Source organism: Lolium perenne, chromosome 4 (assembly GCF_019359855.2).
Source record: "Lolium perenne isolate Kyuss_39 chromosome 4, Kyuss_2.0, whole genome shotgun sequence".
Taxonomy (NCBI): Eukaryota; Viridiplantae; Streptophyta; class Magnoliopsida; order Poales; family Poaceae; genus Lolium; species Lolium perenne.
In genome coordinates this window covers 135631425-135656239 of record NC_067247.2, presented here as the reverse complement: position 1 = coordinate 135656239, position 24815 = coordinate 135631425, and the positions used below count along the sequence as shown (strand labels likewise).

The window sequence follows — 24815 nt, the reverse complement described above, 5'->3', positions numbered from 1 at the left end:
TAATATAATGTATTTCATCCTGAAATTTTGCACATCATTAGCTACATTCAGATTTTTTGAAACTTTAAATGTTGAATTCGAATTTTGTAAAATAAACAAGAGATATGTAGCTCGGGCTACACTTTGATTTTCCCGGTTGTGTACTCTATTTTTTTTTTGTCATCAACCTATATAAAAGATGGCGGAGACCCGGAAAGGCGATCTGTCTTGTCATATGTCATATGTGTACACAACCATCACATTTTAACATTAAATTTTACATGCAAAATAAATGTAACATTTCACGAAAAAATGATTTCATTTTTGGGCTACACAAAAAGAAATATAGCGACCTATGTAGTAAATAAGAGTTCCATTGTCTTCTACTATATCCATTCTCAAATGTGATACGGTGGGATGCATGTAGTTACTTGATTGAATCTGAAAGTAATGTCTCATTAGAGTATGTTGCAACGTTTTGGTTCCTGCTATGAGATGTTTTTGGTTGTCATAGCTGTAAATTGGATCGGAAGTCTTGCATTGGATACTTGCAAAGTCAAAATCAGTGCATTTGTCTTTTTTTTTGTTCTTATTTGTATACACACAAGGAAGTTTATTTTTACTGTAAAATTTCAAATGCACTTTTTTTAGCTTCAATGGAAGGAATCATAGAAGCTGGGGAGCCAAAAAAACCATTCTCCTTCAAATCTTCTATAATTGGGATCATATTACCCAGACGTCAACACCACTATTGTAGGTATGGGTCCGTAGGAACATATTTGTTCGTTGTACATTGCCAAGCAGACAACCTAAGCAAGTTGGTCTCTGATTTGATAGCACTCCACATGGTCACAATTTAGTGATGTTGAGTGGATGCATTGAATCTTTTTCTCTTGGTTTTTTGATTCCTAGTAAAGCTACATGCTCCATGTTCAATTCAAAGAACCTGTCATCAAAATGGAATATGTTAATTTTTTTATCATATTCATTCTTGCTCTGTCAAGCATTTTGTTTGGGCAAGGAAATACACTAACTGGAAATTCAGTTTGCTTACTGTGAATAGCGCAATTTATAATGTTCATAGGCTAGGGCACCAAGGTAGCTGCACGCATGGGGAGCCTGTCAATAAAAGCATACTCCAGTACGCATCCATACTTTAGTTGCTGACTTGACCTTGAGTAATAATGATAATAATGCGATGATGTACTTATCATACTTTTAATCTTGTCAATGCCATATTAGTATGCCTTATGCATTCTGGTCAATAGAGATTGGCAGATTGGTTGATAAAAGTCCACTAGCGTGCATAGCCATAGAGATTAGTTGATAATTCTTCAGATGTTATATTTTGTCTTTAACTCCAAGAAAAACCCACAGTAAACCACTTTGTACTGTAATTATAGACCAATGGCTGAACTTTTGATGATTCTCATTTATGTAAAGAGTGTTAACCGAATCAGTTCGCTTCTTTATTATCCCTCCATTCAAGAAAAAAGGTTTTGCTTGCATGTACCGAATCTTTAAAAGTTCGCTATCTATCATAAATACTATGACTGAACATATAAAACCACTTCAATTTGTCTCAAAAGTACTTCTATCGTATTTGTATTATTATTTCACTTGCTTGCGTAAATACACGACAGCAGAAATAAGAGGACAAAATTCGCTTTCTGGGGAACATTGTCAGGATGCATATCCTACTTGGATCATTAATATTGATCCCTTAAGATGATTCCAGCTTAGTATATTATCATCTAGCAATTGAAGTACAGATGAGTGCTCAGGCTGTACCATCTGTCCATGCAAATCTTCCAAGAACTAGCCATATTTCCAGGGGTCAATGTGAATCAGTAGGCACAGATATCACCGACCTCATATCATTGTACACCAGATTCTTGTTCTCGAAGAACAGAATATTTTGTCAAAGTTACATGGTACCTGTGGCTATTCACCATCTATTGACTGCATGTACAGTTGTAACCCATGGAAAATTACAAAGAAAATTGTCAACAATAGTGGAATAAACTGCACTGCTCCTTCACAGTTAAAGTTTAACAAATATAACATAGCTAAATCACAGATGTACAGAATGTAAGAACTGTTCTCACATTCTCAGTTAACAACAAGCAAATTCCATATGTTGAGATAAACAAATACATTCTCACATTCTCGGTGAACAGAAACCAAATCTGGCAATTTAGTTTTGTATTTCCACCAAAAAGTCAATTTTGTATACAACTGAGTATCTCACTGTCATGTCTGGATCTACTTTGTCGATCTTGCCAAACACAAATTTTGAACTTTCAGAGTGGCATATGCAAAAAAAACCCAGTGCAACCTGATTTGACGGAATCCAGATACTTCTGCGTAATAGTGCGAAAAACAACGATCCCTCGTTCCAGCTAGTTCTCTAACCAAATCTGGCATGACATAGACATAATATTAATCATTTTTTCTCTGCCTCTGCCTCTGCCTGTGCATCTGCCTGTGTTACTGCCTCTGCCTCCGTCTGTGCATCTACTTGTGTTACTGCCTCTGCCTCCACCTGTGCATCTGCCTGTGTTACTGCCTCTGCCCCTGCCTCTGGCATTGAGATCCTTTCGAAGCAGGCAAGAAACTCTATGTTCCCTTCCGCACCCTTTAGCGGAGACTCGATCCAACCCTCATTGCGGAACCCAAACTTCTCTATGCCTGAAATTATCCTATCCAACACCTGTAATGAATTTGGTTGAATGGATAATTCTTCCAATAACAACTCAAGGAAAGGAACTTCAAGTAAAAGGGGACAACAAATAAACACTGAATGCATGGACCCTTTCTCAGGATAGTGTTATATTCTTAGGGGAATGTTTTCTTATTTGGAAGTAATGCTATTTGCTGGGGATTTCAAAATAGGAACCTATCATGAGCAAGCAGCGGAGTCATAGTAGCCTTAGCTAAGGAAAATCATATAAAGGATAAAGTAATAACAAATAATCCTTGAAAAACTTTGGTGGCATTGGTAAGGCACGAAACATGATAGCCAATGAAAGCAAAAATATACCTCTTTATGAACCAGAGGGTCTCGAACAATCCCACCTTTTCCTACCTGAACAGGATAAAACCAGATACATTTCAGTAGCCTATTCATCAGTATTATTGTGCCTATCCAGCCGATTTTTCAACCGAAAAATTATAAAGTAAACTAAGATGAAACCTGCCCACTTTTATACCTGAGATCTACGAGCTTCAAACTGAGGCTTGATAAGTGTTATCAATGTCGAGTCTGTCTTCATTACTTTGACCACAGCAGGCATAACCTAGATTCCACAGATAGTATGACTGAATACTAGATAACATGTATGTTATAGTAATTTCTCTAAGCTGAGAGTGAAGTACCTTATGCATGCAAAATATTGAAAAAACGAAACGCCCTAGGCATGCAAAATATTAGAGAACATGAAAAACAGCACAGACTTGAATTGCATAGGGGTGTGCACTTTGTTATTACCAGTTTACCACAAAACCATATCAATTTCTTCCCAATACATTACTCTTTTGGTTCAGTAAAGCTGATCCAGTACGTGAATACAAACTACAACCCTACAGCTACAAAGATACACTTTCTCTTACCAGTTTATCACAGGACAGCACATTTTATTCCTAACGCATGCATTACTCTTTTGATTCAGTATAAAGTTGACCTAGTGCGCAAATACAAATTACAACCCTATGGCTACAAGGCTTGCGCTGATGCGATTAGGTCAGCCATTTGTGCAGTTAATTGGGTCGCTTTACAGGATGAACCACAGACAATTTCACAAAAACTGGATTGACAGCATGCTCATATTTTACATCACACTAACTGTAATGAGAAAGCATTACAAAAAGGAATCGCATGCACAGAAGCACCAATTAAAGAACAGAACAACAAATTAAAAAAAAAACCTAGTGCACTCTTTCATTAACTGCAAAAAATTAATAACTTTTCTAAGAATAGTGAAATATAAACATATGATAAGGCTACGAAATTATACCACAAGAATTGAGATGAATGAGAGGTCCAGCGTCACCAAGTCAACCAGTTGTGGTAGCTTATCAAGATGTCTTAAATTTGTACGTTCAATTACTGAAACATGTTCATGCACACGGATTTTTTCAGCCACCTGAAATAAAGTAGAACACATCAAGATTTAAATAGTTATGCTGCTCCTCCAACAGGTAGCAACCACGTTCACCTGACAAACAAAGAAGAGGAACATAGTAGCTAGATTAAAAGTGAACATCCCAGTGAGTAATCGTAACCTGTCCATAACCAACATCGACACCGTACACATGTGATGCCCCATGCTGAAGTAAACAGTCCGTAAAACCACCTGTAGACAGCCCTGAATCAAGGGCTACCTTTCCATCACAGTCAACTCCAAATTCTTTGATTGCTGCCTCAAGCTTATGCCCAGCTCTGAATTAGGTCGCAACAAATGATATGATTATAAATTTGGTGAAACAGAGTTGCTTTAACTTTTAAAGCATAATGAGCCAAAATACAAAGCTAATTATTTAGAGCATCACCTACATACATATTTTGGGATTTCAGCCTTGATTTCTATGACTGACTTGTCAGATACTTGTGTTCCAGCTTTGTTGACAACCCTGCCGTTCACATGGACTTTACCTATAAAATTCAAAAAGTTGAATAATGGAGGATAATTTACCAGATATGGCTGTACAAATAAATATATAAGGTTCAAAGGTCACAGTGACAAATGGTAAGTGTGTAAGTAATTGCAAATATTACTTGCACAAGTGAAATGTGGCAGTAGCATGAGAGCGGCATACTTCAGTAGCGAAGTGCAAATGCCCCAATTTCAAATTTCACCCAACCAATTCCACCCACACCCAACCAATTCCACCCAACCAATTCCACAGAACATATCTTAAGCATTTAGCGCAGATGAAAACGCTGAACGCATGCATAGTCAGATACCACATACGCATTGTTCGCAAGAGAAGTAACAGGAAGCCGGGAGCTGCATGTGGTCATGCGCCATAGCTTGCCAACACTTTGTCCAGAAAGGCTGGAGAAGAAAAAACCTTCAACGTCCCAGAGCAAAAGAGGAATATTGCCTTGCTTAATTAGTGTGAACAGCTCTTCATGAACAAATGTTGCCTTGCTTGAATCAGTGAGAACAGCTCTTCATGAGAAAATGTGTGCTCGAGAAGGAGATGGCTTCCATCATTCCACCTTACAGACACAGCAAAAAATGGTATTACTGGCTGGGGCCACTGAGCCAATGTTGCCCTGGCCGTGGTTCAACTAGTTGGTCAACATGTACATGGGATTACTCATCCAGATCAACCCCCTCAGTGGTCTGGACCAACTCTGTCAGATAGGAAGGGTCAACGAATACCAAGAAACAATTTATTGCACTTCTCTGCCGCACGAAGCACTTTCTCACTGAGCAGCAGGCGCAATTGTTCACTGCCAGCCTCCTGAATTCAGTGAAAATCAATATGACCTTCGTTTCAGAAGAGCGTCTTTTCTTACGAGGTTTGCTAATCTAGTTTTATCAACATATGAGCAAGAGTAGACATTCTCATGGGCTGAGTTCATTGTTCCTAAATTTGGATTATCATGAAGCTCATAGCACTCCCATATATTTTGGCCTATTTGGCATGAACCGAGCTAGCCTTTTGAAGTCTAGGTTTTGTAAAGTACCCAATCAAATAATGCAAGTATGTAGGTTATGGATTACCATGTAGGAAGGAAGAACTAACCCTGAATGATCCATGACTGGATGTATGTTCTGCTGTATTGTTGAAACCTCTCAAGGCACACTTCATCCAATCGCTTTTTCCTGAGTTAGATTAGAAGAACAAAAAAATATTAGTTGGAAAAATATATTCCTACGAGATTGAAAGCCAACATCCTGTCAACACCAAAATTTTGTCCCTCCTATAACTGAACTGTGATAAGTGCCACTTCAATAAGAAACGAAAGTGAAGTTGTCAGGTTCAAACAGACTAATAAATAACGCAGGAACTACCTAGAGGCTGAAACTGATGCATCTTATCATATTACTACACAAACACCTTGGAATCTAGCATCTAATGCTGCCGCCATGACATGCTTATTGATGTTCCAAATGTCCTGCTAGCACAATCATCCTAGAAGAAATACACATATATCGGAGGGTTCGGAACTTTACTTCTTGGGGGGCTGAATCTTTTGGGATTTCACCGCCGCGAGCGCCCGGGCCGGAGTGCAGCAGGCCGGCCGGACTCCAACCAGCCTAACTGTGGAAGAAAAGAGAATAACTAGTTGGTTAAACAACGAAATCAGTATACTGGTTCCCGGCAGAAGAAACATTTCTAACAACTGATAATTTTATGGGCACAGACAAATTCTTTTTGAGACTCAACGGCAGGAGCTCTGCTTTTCATTGAAAGAAGAGGGGAGCACAGACAAATTCAGGAATGGTGAAAATGAATGGGGAGACAACTTTTACTCTCATTTTCGCTAGAGCTGCAGGAAGAGTTAAAAGAAGGTAACAAAGGATGGCGGCGGCGAAGCTTTGGTCTTGCTTGCAGAAAAAGAGAAGGGGAGAAGAGATAGGAGGGGCCTCTCACGCTGGTTGAGCCGTAGCCTGCAGGCCATCATCGCCACCCTCTTCTACTTCTTGCTCTCTCTACCCTCGCCGATAAACCCTAATCTCAGTTTCCACGACCGCGCCGGCGAATGGGACTGATAGAGGCACGCCGCCAGGAGTCCAGGTCCAAGCGTTGGAGAGGGGGATAGGGTTTGTTCCTGACATTCAGGGCCCGCATTTCAGTTGCACGACGAAGCGCAGCGTATCACCAATGCACGCATCTGCCGTGTCACCAATGCACGTGTGCACCCGGCACGCTTCTATTCACGGCAGGCCGCGTCTTCACCGGCGAGCGCCGGAGCATGGCCGGCGGCGGCTGCAGTCAGCGCTGAACAGACTGAAGTGCAGCCGGCCAGCAGGATGGTGGATACAGGACAGAAGTGAACATTGAACAGAGTGAACCACGCCCATCTGAAGGTTTAACAGTCAAGAATTCATCTGACTATCAATCTAGCAGATTCAAGTAGACATCAGCAGTTCACAGCAACACTAACCAGCTAGTAGTTCACAGATTGAGCTCCAGATTAATGTTTCTGGATGCACAGATTAATTTTTCTAGAAGGACAGCCAGCAGCTGCTGTTATAGTCACGTTGCTCTGAAATCTGAATTGTCCAAATGATCCGGGAGTGATTTCATTATTCCAGAATCAAATTCATTCATCTGCCAACATAATTTACATGTACCACTGAAAAACATAAAGAAAAACTAATCTCTGGAATAAGTACAATTTCATTCATCTGCCAGCATAATTTACATGTACCACTGAAAAAACTTAAAGAAGAACTCATATCTGGAAATAAGTACAAGGCTGGGGCAAACACAACATCCCACAAACCTGTGCTTGAAATGCTTCTCCTGATAGAGCACAATATATTTACATGTACCACTGAAAAACATAAAGAGAGACTCAACTCTAGAAATAAGTACAAGGCTGGGGTAAACACAAGATCCCAGAAACCTGTGCTTGAAATGCTTCTCCTGAAAGAACACAACACCTGAACAAGCCATTCTTTTGCCTCATGTTTCAAACAAAGCCATTCTTGGACAAGAGAGTCCAGAAGTCTGAGTCGCCGGACAAGAAGAGCTCGGATCCTCTGGTCTCATAGACTCCGCAACTTGAACAGGGTTTGGTAGAGCCTTACTGTCTAACTGTCATAATTAAGTTCACCACCACCATTGTAGCTCAACTCAACAGAGTCAAAGCTGGATCGGTCGCCATCCTCCTGCAGGCAAGGAGCACTAAGTCAGCAGACTGTGAGAATAGTAGATTCACCTTGGATGTAAGCAGCTCAAAACATCACTAACCAGCAATGGCAAAACTGTAGTTTACAGACTGAGCTTCAGATCAATGCTTTGGGATGCACAGTTGTTCACAGCCAAACGCTGCTGCTATACTCATGTTGTTCTGAACTGTGACAAACCAGGAGTGATAGAAACAAATATTCATCTGCCGACATACTTTACATGTACCACTGAGGAATATAAAGAAAAACTCATCTCTCGAAATAAGTACAAGGCTGGGGCAAAATACAAGATCACAAAATCCTGTGCTTGCCATGGTCCTCCTGATATACTAACTAGCAATCTAGTACACAACATCTGGACAGGGTATAACCCTAACCTCATGTTTCGAACAAGCCATTCTTGTACAAGAGAGTCCAGCAGTCCGAGTCATCGGACGAGACGAGCTCGAATCCTTCTGCTCTCATAGACTCTGCAACTTGAACAGGGTTCGGAGTAGCCTTACTGTCATAATTTAGTTCTCCACCACCATTGCTACTGAACTCAACAGAACCGAAGCCTGATCGCTCGCCATCCTCTTGCTGGCAGGAAGCACTAATATGCTGAAATGTGGTATCAGGCAATGTATCAGGCAACGCCTCGGCATTGCCCAGGAGAACTGGTCCGTCTTCGTCATCAGAAAACCATCTGCAGCAGTCCAAGTCACCCATATCAAACATTCTGCTAACTAGCCCTTCCCGCCAAGAGATCCGAGTCTCAGTCGATGAGACTGGCTTCCGAAAACTCACCTCCTTCCCCTTCAATTCTATCTCACAAGGAGATCTCTTAAAAGAGCTCAGGTCTATGGATTCCAGAGGTGTTGGCGCACCGGCAAACTGGAAGCTGATCTGAGCAGGCAGAGCTTCATTTCCATCATAATCAGCATCCCCGGGCCTGGGGGACAAAGTCATCATCTCCACGCATTCTACCACTGGATCCATCCTCGCCACAAGGCGACTGCTAACCCTTGCTAACCCCGAGCACTTGCCAGTGCTTGCATTTTCAGGCCACGACTCTCTAGAAATTGGAGTCGGATCCGCTGCCGAATCGCAGCAATAGCTGCCAAGTCGTTGCTGGGCACACAAAGAACTCAGTCTGGACGATTGCGACGATGCCCTCTTCACAATAAGCGAGAAGGGGCTAATGCTGTCACCGGTGCTCGGCGTCTTCTCCACAGGAAGAAATCCCGATGACGGTGTGGTTTCCGACCCCGGCGTGTCGAAATCCAGTAGACCTCCGAGCACCGGCGAGCCCAGCAACCCTGTGTAGTCAGGGGACAGCCGCCAGAACGCGTCCTCCGACGAGCATCTGGGCAGGAAGATCTCGTCGTCGAGCAGACCTTCATCACGGGGAGATGCGAGCCAGATGGCGGACGCCTCCTTTGCGCAATTCGTCGAACGGGTCACGGCCTCGCCCAGCTGGGAGGACGAGAGCCAGTGGATCGACGCCCGGGACGGGTCGGAGCCGAGCTCCGAGCTCGTGCTCGTACCCTCCCCGGCGATGTCGAGGATGCCCCTCGCGCGGCGCTTGCGCCGGTCGCGGACGCCCGGCACGACGTGGTGGCCGGCCGCGAAGCACGCCGGCGTCGCCGCCCCGCCCGCCAGCACCTCGGGCGAGATCGACGCGTGGACCGGCGGCGTCGCGGAGGACGACGGCGTGCCCCCCGCGTCCGCCTTCCTCTCCGGCGTCAGGGCCTCCAGCTGCTGCTGGCCCCTCCTCGCCAGCCCCTTCTTCTTGGTGGTGGGCTCGACCCTCCTGATCTGGCCGCCGATCGGGTCCTCCCTTCGACTTCTGGGCCACTGCTCCGTCTTGGTTCTCGATTCTTGATCTGGCAGACGGTTAACCCGCCGCGTGGTCTCCGGGCGGGGCCGTGGCGGGCCGGACGCGGGGGTCCGCGGGGTGGAGGGGCATCTGGACTTGGAGGCCGAGGCGGAGGAGAGGAGGAAGCGGAAGCAGCCGGCCCGCGCGGCGGAGGCGTCCCCGGAGTTGAGGTCCGACAGCGGGCTGCGGCGGCGCTGCGCGCTGCCGAGGTTCTTGTTGGGCTTGGGCGCGGTGGCTGGGGATGGGGTGGGCGACGGGGAGGCCCTCCTGGGCTGGGACGTGGAGGATGGCCTGGGCATGGCGACGGCGGCGGCGGCGGTGGGCAGGCGCGGCGGCGAGGGAGAAGATGGAATGGGGTCAAGGAGGCAACGGCATGGGGGGCTTGGAGAGAAAGGAGATGGGTAGCCGTTGGAGGGGATTGGCAGTTATCGAGATCTGCGTCTGTCAAACGAGTCAGCATTCAATTTCTGAAACGGCAATTGGGCCGACGACGACGCTACAAGTTAATCTCTAAGTTATTGTCAGATTTATTTTCACACTGTTTAGGGATTCTTTTGAACAAATGATTCTTACTCCGTATTAAAACCCACGAATAATAAAAGTGGTATGACTGAATGCATTAATGACTGAATCAAATCCATAGAGATATGCACACATATATCTTTGGGTGCTTCACACTAATTTAGGGAAATTATCATATTGGTAGAAGATTTAAATGTCATTCTTCTAGTAAAAAAAGAGTGTGTATAAAAAGAAAATATAAATCCATTGGAATCATCATCAACAACGGCAACAAAGCCTGCTTCCAGAGCAAATTAGGTAGGCTAGATATAAAATCCAACGAAAACATAAACAAAAGTCAAAACAAGGAGAGATGGTAAAAAGAAAAGAAAAAGTAAACTAAGATTTCGACATATTGATCATGGATTTTCATTCATGTGGTTCTACCAAGAGTTAAATCTTTAGGGACATTTTAATTCCTCATGTTTTTTTAAAGCTTCTACACATGTTAATTTTGATTGTCCTCTACCTCTACTTGTATTTTCCATACTTTTTAGAATTTCATTGTTAACCAGTGCATCTGAAGGCCTTCGTTGGATATACACAAACCACCTTTGTCGGCGTTGGACTAGCTTCTCGTCGACCGGTGCCACCCCTAACCTATCTCGTAATACCTCGTTACCCATCCGGTCCTTTCTTGTATGACCACACATCCACCGTAGTATGCGCATCTCCGCAACACTCATATGTTGGACATGTTATCTTTTAGTGGACCAACATTCTGCTATGCATATCATCCCCGCTCTGATTGACGTCCTATAGAATTAACCATTTATCTTTCGTGGGACCTTCTTGTCAAATAGGATGCGATATGCTTGTCGCCCCGTCAACCATCTTGCCTTGATCCTATGTCAAATATTTTCATCGATATCACAATTGCTTCGCAGCATTGATTCCAAGTATCGGAAGGTGTCCCTCTTAGGCACTATTTGTCCTTCTAAATAAACATCTTCGTCTTTGTACATAACACAACTAAAGTCGCATCGCAAGTACTCGGACTTAGCCCTGCTAATTCTATATCTCTTTGATTCCAAAGTCTGCCTCCATAGCTCTAGTTTCCTTTTGCGCCAACCCTGGTCTCATCCATTAGCACCACATCATCAGCAAGGAGCAGACACCAAGAAATATCACCTTGTATATCCTTCATCACCTCATCCATCACTTAGGAAAACATGTATGAGCTCAAAGTTGACCCTTGATTTAGTACCATAGTGATTGAAAAGGTATCGGTCTCACTATCACATGTGTGAACACTTGTCACAACATTATCATGCATATCTCTTATGAGTATAATGTACTTTTTTGAAACTTTGTGTTTCTCTAGCGCCCACTACAAGACCGTCCTTGTTATCTTGTCATATGCCTTCTTCAAGTCTATGAAGACCATATGTAGGTCCTTCTTATACTCTCTATATCCCTCCATGACATGGCGAATTAAGAAAACCGCCTCCACAATCGATCTTCTGGGCATAAAACCGAATAGGCTTTTAGTGATATTTGTCACTCTCCTCAAGCGATGCTCAATGAATCTCTACCAAAGCTTCATAGCATGGATTTTAAGCTTAATTCCTTGGTAATTTGTACAAATTTTAATATATCCTTTATTTTTGAAGGCATGTACTAATATGCTCTTTGTCCACTCTTGAGGCATCTTGTTCCACCAAAAAAATATGGTTGAATAGCTTAGTGAGCCATACTATTTCCATGTGTCAAAGGCTTCTCTACACGTCAGTTGGGACATCATCAGGACCTAGAGACTTTCCTCCTTTCATCCTTTTCAGGCCTCCTTAACCTCAAGATCTTGGATCCTTGGCATGAAACTTCTGTTGGTGTCATCAAAGGAGTCATCAAACTCAGGCATATTGGTCCCATTTCCATCATTGGATAACCCATTGAAGTACTTCCTCCATCTATACTTGATTTTGCAAGGCCACTCAGGAGTTCATGAAAATGTAGTAATATGATAGATACATGTGCACAAGAAGGACTTTAAAACAAATACAAACTGTGAAGATTGTTTGATTCGCGAGAATGCTAGTAATACTACTAGTATTACGAAAGAAACACAAAAAATGATAGTACTAATATCATGTCAATATTGAACCAACGAAGGATGCAAACACACCTAGCCCCCCTTTCCCCTCCATCCCTCTCGCTTCCCTCCCGTGAGCGAAGAGAGGGAACCCTAGACACCACCTGACCTAGGCCTCCTCCTTGTCATGTCTTCCTTCACGTTGCCGTTGGCCGAAGGATAGACGCGGGCGGCGGTGGGTTCCCCTTTCCTCCTTTCTTCCTTCTCGTGCACAGGCTGACGAGCCAGCTTGGGCATCGTGGTAAGGGTAGTGCATGTACGTGTGGCGTCGATTCATGGTGGTCATAAAACCCGATACACGAACCCGAACCAGAATTACCCAGACCCAAACCCGTATAGCCCGAACCCGAAAAACTCGAACATGTATTCGGGTGGCAATTCCAAATACCCAATTTTATTTGGGAAATTCGGGTTTTCTCCTCTCATACCCGAATAGCCGATAATACATGATATAAATGAAAAAAGCTACAGTAGTAGAATATTCCTCCAGTAGCCTGAGGCGGGCAAGGCCCAGCCCAACAAATCTTAGCGATACAAAGTAAACCTAGTTCCCAAAGGCGTGTGTCCCCAACCATGATTACTAGCTCCTAGCCGCCATATGATTCTTACCAAAGTCCCGTATACAAATATTATGTGGTTGACAACCCACAACATCATTGATAAGAACCAACACACTTCATAACTATTTGACAATTAACAAACTTTGTTTCATTTCAAAATTTAGCTATAGTTTCTCTCCATATTCCCAAAAATAAATCTACTCACACATGAAGGAAAATCACATCATCATGAATATATGAATAGAAAATGGAAGATCGAATGGATACAAGTACAGCTCCAACTCAAGGTTAAGGATTACAACAAGATGCCCAATGATGATGGTGGTGATGATGACGATGAGGATGATGATTGTAGAAGGATAGAGAGCTGTTAGAGTATATTTGGTAGTTATAGATTACATGGGATTGTATTAGGATTGTTTCCATATTCTCCCTAGGAGGTTTATTAGCTTCCAAGTCTTGTACTCTATATATACTCGCCCATGAGGTGCAATACAATATCCATCATATTCCGCAATCTCTCCTCCCTCTCTATCCTTCTACATGGTATCAGAGCGGCACGCTCCTTGACCTAGCCGCCGCACAAGCTTCCGCCCGCGCCGCCCCCGGGGAGGTCAATCTCCATGGCCTACTCCGGGGGCCGCGCAACCCGTATGAGGGTTCGTTCGCCGATCTGTTGATCCGCTGCCCTCGAGTCCTTTTTTTTCCAATCCGTAGATTGGTTTTCTTTTTGCTCCGCCGGTCGCTCGACCGGCGTTTTCTTTTTTTGGTTTTGCCGATCATAGATCGGATTGAGTCGCCCACCGCCGTCGTCATCACGCGCCTCTACTCCAACCTCGGCATCGACTGCACCGGCCATCTTCATCAACCGCGCGGCACGGCCGCACGCGTCACACACGAGATGCCTACGTGCGACGCAGCAGGCTGTCTCGCCCGCGCGGTCTCCATCGCTGGTCCGTCTTCGCCGTCATCGCCCGGGACATCACCGACAACGTCGCCAACGACTCCAATCTGCGGCACGTCGTCCACGCCATGGCGCGTACAGCGCCGCCGTCGGTCTGATCAACCGACCGCGCGCACGTCTCCGCCAAGCACGTCCCCGAGCACGCGCCTACCACCGATCGAGCTACGGGCTACCGCTGCGTCGCCCCTTCGGGCCGCAGCGCCGCCGCCTTTGGTCCATGCTACCGGCGTCCGACGCGCCTTCCAAGACACGTACGTCGCTGGTGGCATCCCGCTGCTGCACCGACTCGCGCCCTGCAGCTACGCCGGCCCCTCAGGCCGTGGCGTCGCTGCACGCGGTCGCCTTCGCCGTCACCCGTGCGTCGATGTCCGAGGCCACCACAGCGCCGCCCCTTCGGCGCGGGTCGCCTCCATCCGCGCATGGTCTTCGTCACGCCGCTGGGTCTTCCTCGCCTACTTCGTGTACCGCCGCCACGCCCCCACCCCAGGTCGCCGCTGGGCTCGCCAACCGCTCCAGGTCGCGCTGAGCTCGCCGACCACCGCAACGCCCGTCTAGGCGTCCAGCATGACCACCCCTGGTCACCGCTGGGTTAGCCGCCTTCTACGTCTTCGTACACTACAGCTTCACCGCCAACGTCCTCGCCTCTTCCCCGACTACGTCACCTGCTACTCTACTCCGACACCCGTCGTCGAGCCTCGCCTCTTCCCCGACTACACCACCTGCTCCTCTTCTCCGACACCCGTCGTCGAGACCTCCTCTACTAGTCTACTCCGACATGGCGCGCACTTTGTAATGTTCCCTACCCTCGCATGCCCGGTACTGGCAACACCGGAAGTGCCTTCGTCCCCGAGACGTTCCCGAGTCTGGCAAACTCGCGTCGGACGTCTCGTCTTCATCGGCTTTGACAACGTCTTCTTCGGCATCGCCTCCACGACTGCCTCGACCGCGTCGCCGACTTCGTCTTTGCGTACTCGGTTCTGGCAAAACCGGAGTATGCCTTCGTCCCCGACGTGCGCCTAGTTCTGGCAAAACTAGGGCAGCACCTCGTCCTCGACGGCTCGAGGCGCATCGACTTCGGCATCGACCATCTCCACGACTGCCTCGACGCGTCTCCGTCACTCTCCTCGCGCACTATGCGCTTGCGGCTTCATGTGCGGCTACCTCGACACCGGCACCCGACCACGACATCGACCACGGCATCCCCTCGCGCGGCTACCCCGACCAAGGTTGCACCGCCCAACGCTCTCGGCTCCCTCGACATCGGCACAAGGGCTACCACCTCGCCTGCACCTCACCAGCTTCCTCTACAGTCCAAGCATCCGCGACGCAACTCCGTCCACGATGCTCCCGCTATGACTGCGGGGGAGTGTCAGCCCATTGGTTCCTACCTTCGGCTTCTCTCCAGTCTGACCGTTCGCGACGCTACTGTTGTTCACGTCGCTACCGCTACGACTGCGGGGGAGTGCTAAGTAGGCGAGGAAGACCCAGCGGCGTGACGAAGACCATGCGCGGATGGAGGCGACCCGCGCCGAAGGGGCGGTGCTGTGGTGGCCTCGGACATCGACGCGCGGGTGACGGCGAAGGCGACCGCGTGCAGCGACGCCACGGCCTGAGGGGCCGGCGTAGCTGCAGGGCGCGAGTCGGTGCAGCAGCGGGACGCCACCAGCGACGTACGCGTCTTGGAAGGCGCGTCGGACGCCGGTAGCATGGACCAAAGGCGGCGGCGCTGCGGCCCGAAGGGGCGACGCAGCGGTAGCCCGTAGCTCGATCGGTGGTAGGCGCGTGCTCGGGGACGTGCTTGGCGGAGACGTGCGCGCGGTCGGTTGATCAGACCGACGGCGGCGCTGTACGCGCCATGGCGTGGACGACGTGCCGCAGATTGGAGTCGTTGGCGACGTTGTCGGTGATGTCCCGGGTGATGACGGCGAAGACGGACCAGCGATGGAGACCGCGCGGGCGAGACAGCCTGCTGCGTCGCACGTAGGCGTCCCGTGTGTGACGCGTGCGGCCGTGCCGCGCGGTTGATGAAGATGGCCGGTGCAGTCGATGCCGGAGTAGAGGCGCGTGATGATGACGGCGGTGGGCGACTCAATCCGATCTATGATCGGCAAAACCAAAAAAAGAAAACGCCGGTCGAGCGACCGGCGGAGCAAAAAGAAAACCAATCTACGGATTGGAAAAAAGAGGACTCGAGGGCAGCGGATCAACAGATCGGCGAACGAACCCTCATACGGGTTGCGCGGCCCCCAGAGTAGGCCATGGAGATTGACCTCCCCGGGGGCGGCGCGGGCGGAAGCTTGTGCGGCGGCTAGGTCAAGGAGCGTGCCGCTCTGATACCATGTAGAAGGATAGAGAGGGAGGAGAGATTGCGGAATATGATGGGTATTGTATTGCACCTCATGGGCGAGTATATATAGAGTACAAGACTTGAAAGCTAAGAAACCTCCTAGGGAGAATATGGAAACAATCCTAATACAATCCCGTGTAATCTATAACTACCAAATATACTCTAACAATGATGATGGCGATGAAGATCATGCCTTCGCATCCAATGATGCCAGCTGCGGTGATGATGGATCCCTTCTTGCGAGTTCCCCCTCTGAATCCCTCCCAGAGGCTAGGTTTTGTGGTTTTTCTGGTGGCTCTGTGTCTCGCTTCTCAGATCTGATTTCATGGGGTGATTATATTTGACGAGGTGGTGCTAATGACGGGTGGTACGGCCAGGTGATACTGTGGTCCTAACCGTACCACTGGTCATTAAAACCTCTGAAATCAGCTCTTCGCGAATTTTTGCCTTGGCTCGGTTTGATTCATTGTTGGAAGGTCTTTATGGCTTCCCATATTTGGTCCTCTTTTGCATTGGTTGCAAATCCTTCTCTTTATTTCCATGAGTACCTAAAACGAATAGAATAGGTGCGCCCTAACGTGGGCAAATACGAAAATCGTAACACTACTCATACATTTAGGTGCTACAAAACGCGTTGCATTTTGCGCTCATCAGCGAGGAGCATATGGCGGGGGATTGTGGTGCTAGTGGAGCTAAAGCTTGACAGCTCCCAGATCGCGTGTTGATGGCCTAACTCAAGGTTAGTGGGTGCCCGAGATACCAAGAAGGGTGCGAAGGTTTTTCTAGGCAAAAGACCAATGTTTCAGTGCCGACGGTAGCGACACGTACGGGCATTGTAAGCCTCTTAGGGGTGTCGTTATGGGCACCTTCGCCGCAATAGGGCTCCAGGTGTAAACCTTGACTTTCTCTATCTCGGCAACGATGTCGCGACGGACGTCATCATGGAGCTCAGGTTTTCTTCGATTTCGTTTCAGTGCCCTCGGTTGCAAGTTTGGTTTTCCTTGTTTTTTTTTGTTTTGCTTTAGTCTTCTTTTGTAAGAGGGTTCCTTCATCACACTATATTAGTTCGGTCGTTTGGCTTCATATAAAAAGCAGGATAAAATCATTTTTGCAGAAGGTAATAGTCATATCCTAATCTCCAGGATATTTCAGTGCAGGGAATCCATCGCTTAATCCTCCTGATATAGTGTGACTACTATGCTGGCTAAGTGCCCTATTTTGTTGTGGTGTTGGTTTCCCAGAGTTGGTTCAACTCACAACTACTACAAAGGAACGGAACTCAGAACTTGAACAGTCCGTACCCGGAACTAGAACACCGCGAACGTATCTCGCACAGGCCCTAGAAAAAAAGGTAGGCAACCGGCGAATACACTACTCGCGATCATGGGAACGCTATGTTCGTCTTCAGACGATGCCATCAGGACGACCAAGAACCACGCGCAAGATACCAGGTTGGATGCCGTCGATGGCGCCGATTGGTCGAGCCTGCCGGAGGACCTCCTGCTGATCATCATGGCGGCGCTGGATATCCCCGGCCTTTTCCGATCCGGCACCGTCTGCGCCTCCTGGCACGACGCCTACTCCACCTTCCGCCGCCTCCGCCGCCCCTCGCCGAAGCAGGGCCCGTGCCTGTTGTACGCCTCCGACGAGTACGGACCCAACCACGCCGCCATGTACTGCCCCTCCACCGACACCACGTTCCGCGTCCCCTTCCGGCACCACGGCAGGGGACTCTTCTTCTCCTCAAACGGCTGGGTGTTCGCTACCGACGAGGCCGCCGACCCGTACCTCCACAACCCCGTCACCGGCGTCCAGGCCACGCTCCCGTCGGTCAAGACGCTTCCAGGCATAGACACCTGCAAGGTGAACTTCGTGAACGACGATGGTACCGTCTCTGCTTCTGCCTCTGAAGATTTCATCGAGTGGGCGCGGGATTGCGCGTATTGCCGGGTGGCCATCTCCACGGGCCACGATGCAGCAGCGACATGCACCGTCTTGTTAGTACACATGCCAGACCAGAAGCTCTCCTTTGCCAAGCCCGGCGACGAGCGGTGGACATTGATATCCGATGAGCTATACATGGACGATGTCCGTTACAACGACAAGGATAGCATGTTTTACGGTCTGCATTTTGAATTTTTGATGGCTCTGTCTATGTCATAGATCTCAGCGAGCCTTCACCGGTCATGACAAGGATCATGTGCGGCGTCACAACATGGGGCAACCCTACCAAGTACCTCACCATAACCCCATCCGGCGAGCTCTGGCAAGTGTGCAGGATGTGGACCGAGGAAGGACTCAAGCATCCCGAGCTGGACCTACCAAGACCTTCTGAGGTATACGTCTGAAGAGTGCATTGAGTTCACCGGCAAAGATGATGACGAGAAGCCCGGTAAGCTGGAGCTAGACATGGAAGAAGACACGGTCACCACGTGCAAGCTCCTAATTTTCAAGGTTGACGTTGATAGGCAGAAGCTGGTGGAGTTGAGAAGCATCGCAGTGTCGTGGTATCGTCACGGCATATGCCATAGGATGGCTAAAGAAGGTGGTTCCTAGATGGTCTCACGGCGGTATCCGGATGCGGGTATGGGGACGAGTGACACGGTCGACGTACCCAGGTTCGAGGCTCTCCGGTGGAGGTAACACCTCTACTCCTGCTATGAGTGTATATGGTGATCACACAGTACAATGGGGCTCCTTGAGCTGTATCCGGCTTGCCCTGGGAGGCTAAGGTAGAGGAAGGTCTCTCTCACAGGGCAGCGCTAAGGCTAGGATGAAGTGAGAATGATCGATCCCCTGCACGAGAGGGGGTAGTGCAGCTTATATAGGCACTGGCACTTTACATAGAGGTCCCTATGAGCTACTGGCCGGCTTGGCCGGCTTCGGCTTCCGCTCCTTCCCGAGGTGTTGACGTCAGGAGCCGTTGAGGCCTCATGGCCTGTCCCATCCGACTGCCTGAGTCAGCGGTATGGAGAGGAAGTGTCTCTGTCGCCATCATGCCCTCTAGCCAGTACGGACCGACGTACGCCATGATGGCCTGTCCGGCGCGTGGCACTATTGCTCCACAGTGCCCCGCGCTTTACGGGAGATGAGGTCAGCGTGGACCTGCGAACCCGGACCACCTACCCAGTTCCTTCTCGTGCAAAACTCGCCAGCCTCGAGTCGGTCTGAAGTATAGGCGCCAGTCGGATATGGCTTGTAGAAGCCGGCCCAGCCACAGCGCAGACGGCCGTAGCCAGGCCGACTAGGACTTAGAGCCAGCCGGCTTCCGGGCCAGCCGGCCACGGCTCCAGCCGGCTGCTCCTCAGCCGGCCCTTGCCGCGAGCCGGCCGGCCTCAAGCCGGCTGCTCCGCGTCCATTGCCCTACCCGGGGTCTTCCCCCCGACATTAGCCCCCGAAGCTGGCAAGGTCCTGCGTTAAGAGGGACCTAGGCAGGTTTTCCTGGCTCTTAGATCTCTTGAATATGTTTGACGACACTCGAAGGGGCCGACTGAGAATTTGCATTCAGCCGGCTGCGCCCTCATCCGGCTCGTTTTGTCCGGCTGCTTCTAGCCGGACGCTATTTTTGCTTCTGCAGCTTTTGCTTTTTCATAAGTCTTGGCGACGTCTCCGCCTTGCTAGGAGAGTTTGGGGCCGGTTTGAATTTAATGTCCAGCTCCGGCTTGGGTGCGCCGGAGTCTCCGCCGCCTCGGGCCCTGCGCCCGACTTGACTGGTCTAACGTCTGGCTACTGCTGCCGCTTCGTCTGGTCACATCAATGTCACCTCCGGATCCGGTGCGGTCGTGGGGGACGTGGTGTGGCAGTTTCCGGTAACCGTTGCGGTCGTGGGGGACGTTAATGCACAGTAAATCCTGAGATCATGGCCCACGTCCGCCACTTGGAGGCCAACCGCCCGTGGCAGGTGGCTATAAATGCCGCGGGGGAGGCACCGAGGCGGCCACTGTGCCATCCTCTTCCTCCTCGCGCTTCCGCTCTGTTCCTCTTCTTCGCTCGAGCTCCTCGTTGCTCCGGCGGAATTTCTTCACCGTCTCCCTGGCGAACTCCGGCGGGCAGCAGCCTCGACATTTCTCTGCCGATCCGCCGCCGCCACTTCGTCAATCCGGCGCCACGGGGCCGCGCGTGTCCACGGTACGCTCTCCGCCGCCGCCGTCGCCGCCGTCTCGTGGTTCTTCCTCGCCTTTTCGTCTTTCTTGGTCTTCCTCCTCCTCCTCCTCGTCGATGGCCCATCCAAGCGGTTCCTGGAGGGGTTCCTACATGCGGGAGGACGACGTCGAGCGTCTTGTGCGCCTCCGCCGGATTCCGGTGGAGGTGATTGATACGTCTCCGACGTATCGATAATTTCTTATGTTCCATGCCACATTATTGATGTTATCTACATGTTTTATGCACACTTTATGTCATATTCGTGCATTTTCTGGAACTAACCTATTAACAAGATGCCGAAGTGCCGATTCTTTGTTTCTGCTGTTTTTGGTTTCAGAAATCCTAGTAAGGAAATATTCTCGGAATTGGACGAAATCAAAGCCCAGGGGCCTATTTTTCCACGAAGCTTCCAGAAGTCCGAAGATGAGACGAAGAGGGGCCACGGGGTGGCCAAACCCTAGGGCGGCGCGGCCCCACCCCTGGCCGCGCCGGCCTATGGTGTGGGCCCCCCGTGCCGCCTCTTGACTTGCCCTTCCGCCTACTTAAAGCCTCCGTGACGAAACCCCCAGTACCGAGAGCCACGATACGGAAAACCTTCCAGAGACGCCGCCAACGCCGATCCCATCTCGGGGGATCCAGGAGATCGCCTCCGGCACCCTGCCGGAGAGGGGAATCATCTCCCGGAGGACTCTACGCCGCCATGGTCGCCTCCGGTGTGATGTGTGAGTAGTCTACCCCTGGACTATGGGTCTATAGCAGTAGCTACATGGTTGTCTTCTCCCCATTGTGCTATCATTGTCGGATCTTGTGAGCTGCATGCTCTCCGTTATTAGTAGATGCTCTGGCCAAGTTGATGCTAGTAACTCCAAGAGGGAGTATTTATGCTCGATAGTGGGTTCATGTCTCCGTGAATCTGGAGGGGTGACAAGAACCTCTAAGGTTATGGATGTGCTGTTGCCACTAGGGATAAAACATTAGTACTATGTTCAAGGATGTAGTCACTAGTTACATTACGCGCAATACTTAATGCAATTGTCTGTTGTTAGCAACTTAATACTGGAGGGGGTTCGGATGATAACCTGAAGGTGGACTTTTTAGGCATAGATGCAGTTGGATGGCGGTCTATGTACTTTGTCGTAATGCCCAATTAAATCTCACTATACTCATCATGATATGTATGTGCATGGTCATGCTCTCTTTATTTGTCAATTGCCCAACTGTAATTTGTTCACCCAACATGATGTTTGTCTTATGGGAGAGACACCTCTAGTGAACTGTGGACCCCGGTCCAATTCTCTTTACTGAAATACAATCTACTGCAATACTTGTTCTATCGTTTTCTCGCAAACAATCATCTTCCACACAATACGGTTAATCCTTTGTTACAGCAAGCCGGTGAGATTGACAACCTCACTGTTTCGTTGGGGCAAAGTACTTTGGTTGTGTTGTGCAGGTTCCACGTTGGTGCCGGAATCCCTGGTGTTGCGCCGCACTACATCCCGCCGCCATCAACCTTCAACGTGCTTCTTGACTCCTACTGGTTCGATAAACCTTGGTTTCTTACTGAGGGAAACTTGCTGCTGTACGCATCACACCTTCCACTTGGGGTTCCCAACGAGCGTTTGCTTTACGCGTCATCAAGCTAAATTTCTGGCGCCGTTGCCGGGGAGATCAAGACACGCTGCAAGGGGAGTCTCCACTTCTCAATCTCTTTACTTTGTTTTTGTCTTGCTTAGTTTTATTTACTACTTTGTTTGCTGCACTAAATCAAAATACAAAAAAATTAGTTGCTAGTTTTACTTTATTTGCTATCTTGTTTGCTATATCAAAAACACAAAAAAAAATTAGTTACTTGCATTTACTTTATCTAGTTTGCTTTATTTACTATTGCTAAAATGGCCAACGCTGAAAATACTAAGTTGTGTGACTTCACAACCACAAATAATAATGATTTCTTATGCACACCTATTGCTCCACCTGCTACTACAGCAGAATTCTTTGAAATTAAACCTGCTTTACTGAATCTTGTTATGCGAGAGCAATTTTCTGGTGTTAGTTCTGATGATGCTGCTGCCCATCTTAATAATTTTGTTGAACTATGTGAAATGCAAAAATATAAAGATGTAGATGGTGATATTATTAAACTAAAATTGTTCCCTTTCTCATTAAGAGGAAGAGCTAAAGATTGGTTGTTATCTCTGCCTAAGAATAGTATTGATTCATGGACTAAATGCAAGGATGCTTTTATTGGTAGATATTACCCCCCTGCTAAAATTATATCTTTGAGGAGTAGCATAATGAATTTTAAACAATTAGATACTGAACATGTTGCTCAAGCTTGGGAAAGAATGAAATCTCTGGTTAAAAATTGCCCAACCCATGGACTGACTACTTGGATGATCATCCAAACCTTCTATGCAGGACTAAATTTTTCTTCACGGAATTTATTGGATTCAGCTGCTGGAGGTACCTTTATGTCCATCACTCTTGGTGAAGCAACAAAGCTTCTTGATAATATGATGATCAATTACTCTGAATGGCACACGGAAAGAGCTCCACAAGGTAAGAAGGTAAATTCTGTCGAAGAAACCTCTTCCTTGAGTGATAAGATTGATGCTATTATGTCTATGCTTGTGAATGGTAGGCCTAATGTTAATTCTAATAATGTTCCGTTAGCGTCATTAGTTGCTCAAAAAGAATATGTTGATGTGAATTTCATTAAAAATAACAATCACAATGATTCTAGGCCATACCCTGCTAATGGTAATTCTTATGGTAGATATGCTTCACCTAATGAAGAAAAGATGCTAGAAATTGAAAGATCCACCAAGAGCTTTATGCAATCACAATATGAGCAAAATAAATTGTTTACTAAAACTATGAATGAGCAATCTACCTTGTTGAATAATATAGGGAATCAACTTGAAAATCTGAATAGGGAGATCTCGGGGTTGCAAACTAAACTTGCTAATGCTGAAACCCGAATCTCATACATGTCTACATCACAATCTTCTTTAATTAATAAAATGGCTGCTAAACCTGAGGATTTAGATGATAAAATTACTACTACAGCAAATGCCATTCAAGTTAGGATTAATGAGAATATAAGATTAATGGCTGAACTGCGTGCTAGGTGGGATAGAGAAGAAAATGAAAAACTAGCTAAAGAGAAGAATGTAGCTAAAGTTTGGACTATTACCACCACTAGTAATGCTAATGCTACACATGTTGCTGCACCTCCTACTAATACTAATAAAAGAATTGGTGTTAGCAATGTTTCCACTTCTAATGCAAAGCGCGAAAAACTGCCTGAAACTGCTAAAATCATTGAAACTGCACGTGATAAAGCTGCTGAAATTTTTTCCAACATTGGGGATGATGATCCCATTGCTTTAGATTATAATGGTTTGAATTTTGATGATTGCCACATCTCTGAAGTTATAAAGTTCTTGCAAAAACTTGCTAAAAGTCCTAATGCTAGTGCTATAAATTTGGCTTTTACACATCATATTACAAATGCTCTCATAAAAGCTAGAGAAGAGAAACTAGAGCGTGAAGCCTCTATTCCTAAAAAGCTAGAGGATGGTTGGGAGCCCATCATTAAGATGAAGGTTAAAGATTTTGATTGTAATGCTTTATGTGATCTTGGTGCAAGTATTTCTGTTATGCCTAAGAAAATTTATAATATGCTTGACTTGCCACCGCTGCAAAATTGTTATTTGGATGTTAATCTTGCTGATCATTCTACAAAGAAACCTTTGGGTAAAGTTGATAATGTTCGCATTACCGTTAACAATAACCTTGTCCCCGTTGATTTTGTTGTCTTGGATATTGAATGCAATGCATCTTGTCCCATTATATTGGGAAGACCTTTTCTTCGAACTGTTGGTGCTATTATTGATATGAAGGAAGGTAATATAAAATATCAATTTCCTCTCAAGAAAGGTATGGAACACTTCCCTAGAAAGAGAATGAAGTACCCTTTTGATTCTATTATGAGAACAAATTATGATGTTGACACTTCGTCTCTTGATAATACTTGATACACACTTTCTGCGCCTAGCTGAAAGGCGTTAAAGAAAAGCGCTTATGGGAGACAACCCATGTTTTACCTACAGTACTTTGTTTTTATTTTGTGTCTTGGAAGTTGTTTACTACTGTAGCAACCTCTCCTTATCTTAGTTTTGTGTTTTGTTGTGCCAAGTTAAGCCGTTGATAGAAAAGTAAGTACTAGATTTGGATTACTGCACAGTTCCAGATTTCTTTGCTGTCACGAATCTGGGTCCACCTCCCTGTAGGTAGCTCAGAAAATTAAGCCAATTTACGTGCATGATCCTCAGATATGTACGCAACTTTCATTCAATTTGAGCATTTTCATTTGAGCAAGTCTGGTGCCATTTTAAAATTCGTCAATATGAACTGTTCTGTTTTGACAGA

At 47.3% G+C, this 24815-nt stretch overlaps 3 protein-coding genes across 3 annotated transcripts; 1 reads left to right on the top strand and 2 right to left on the bottom strand.

Moving 5' to 3' along the window:
- Positions 1 to 2023: 2023 nt before the first annotated feature.
- LOC127293987 (uncharacterized) lies at positions 2024 to 6754 on the bottom strand. Its single transcript, XM_051323722.2, has 9 exons — positions 6589 to 6754; positions 6168 to 6255; positions 5737 to 5816; positions 4531 to 4633; positions 4264 to 4420; positions 3996 to 4124; positions 3192 to 3278; positions 3023 to 3067; positions 2024 to 2692 (listed from the first exon to the last, which is right to left on the bottom strand). Exons 1-9 carry the CDS (start codon positions 6617 to 6619, stop codon positions 2426 to 2428), a joined length of 987 nt encoding a protein of 328 aa, XP_051179682.1. The 5' UTR covers positions 6620 to 6754; the 3' UTR covers positions 2024 to 2425.
- A 668-nt stretch (positions 6755 to 7422) lies between these two features.
- On the bottom strand, positions 7423 to 10102 carry LOC127293986 (uncharacterized). The gene is made up of 2 exons (XM_051323721.2): positions 8231 to 10102; positions 7423 to 7832 (listed from the first exon to the last, which is right to left on the bottom strand). The coding sequence occupies exon 1, from the start codon at positions 10008 to 10010 to the stop codon at positions 8232 to 8234; it is 1779 nt and encodes a 592-aa protein (XP_051179681.1). The 5' UTR covers positions 10011 to 10102; the 3' UTR covers positions 7423 to 7832; position 8231.
- Positions 10103 to 17618: 7516 nt separating this feature from the next.
- LOC127347214 (uncharacterized) lies at positions 17619 to 18583 on the top strand. Its single transcript, XM_051373430.1, has 2 exons — positions 17619 to 18357; positions 18399 to 18583. Exons 1-2 carry the CDS (start codon positions 17619 to 17621, stop codon positions 18581 to 18583), a joined length of 924 nt encoding a protein of 307 aa, XP_051229390.1.
- The last annotated feature ends 6232 nt before the right edge of the window (positions 18584 to 24815 follow it).

Coding starts and splice junctions, on each gene's coding strand:
- LOC127293987 (XM_051323722.2), bottom strand. CDS start 6,619: ATGATGGCCTGCAGGCTACGGCTCAACCAGC. Junction 4,634..5,736: donor CCAGTCATGGATCATTCAGG/GTTAGTTCTTCC, acceptor TGAATTTTATAG/GTAAAGTCCATGTGAACGGC. Junction 2,693..3,022: donor ACCCTCTGGTTCATAAAGAG/GTATATTTTTGC, acceptor AATTCATTACAG/GTGTTGGATAGGATAATTTC.
- LOC127293986 (XM_051323721.2), bottom strand. CDS start 10,010: ATGCCCAGGCCATCCTCCACGTCCCAGCCCAGGAGGGCCTCCCCGTCG.
- LOC127347214 (XM_051373430.1), top strand. CDS start 17,619: ATGGGAACGCTATGTTCGTCTTCAGACGATGCCATCAGGACGACCAAG. Junction 18,358..18,398: donor CAAGGATAGCATGTTTTACG/GTCTGCATTTTG, acceptor TCTATGTCATAG/ATCTCAGCGAGCCTTCACCG.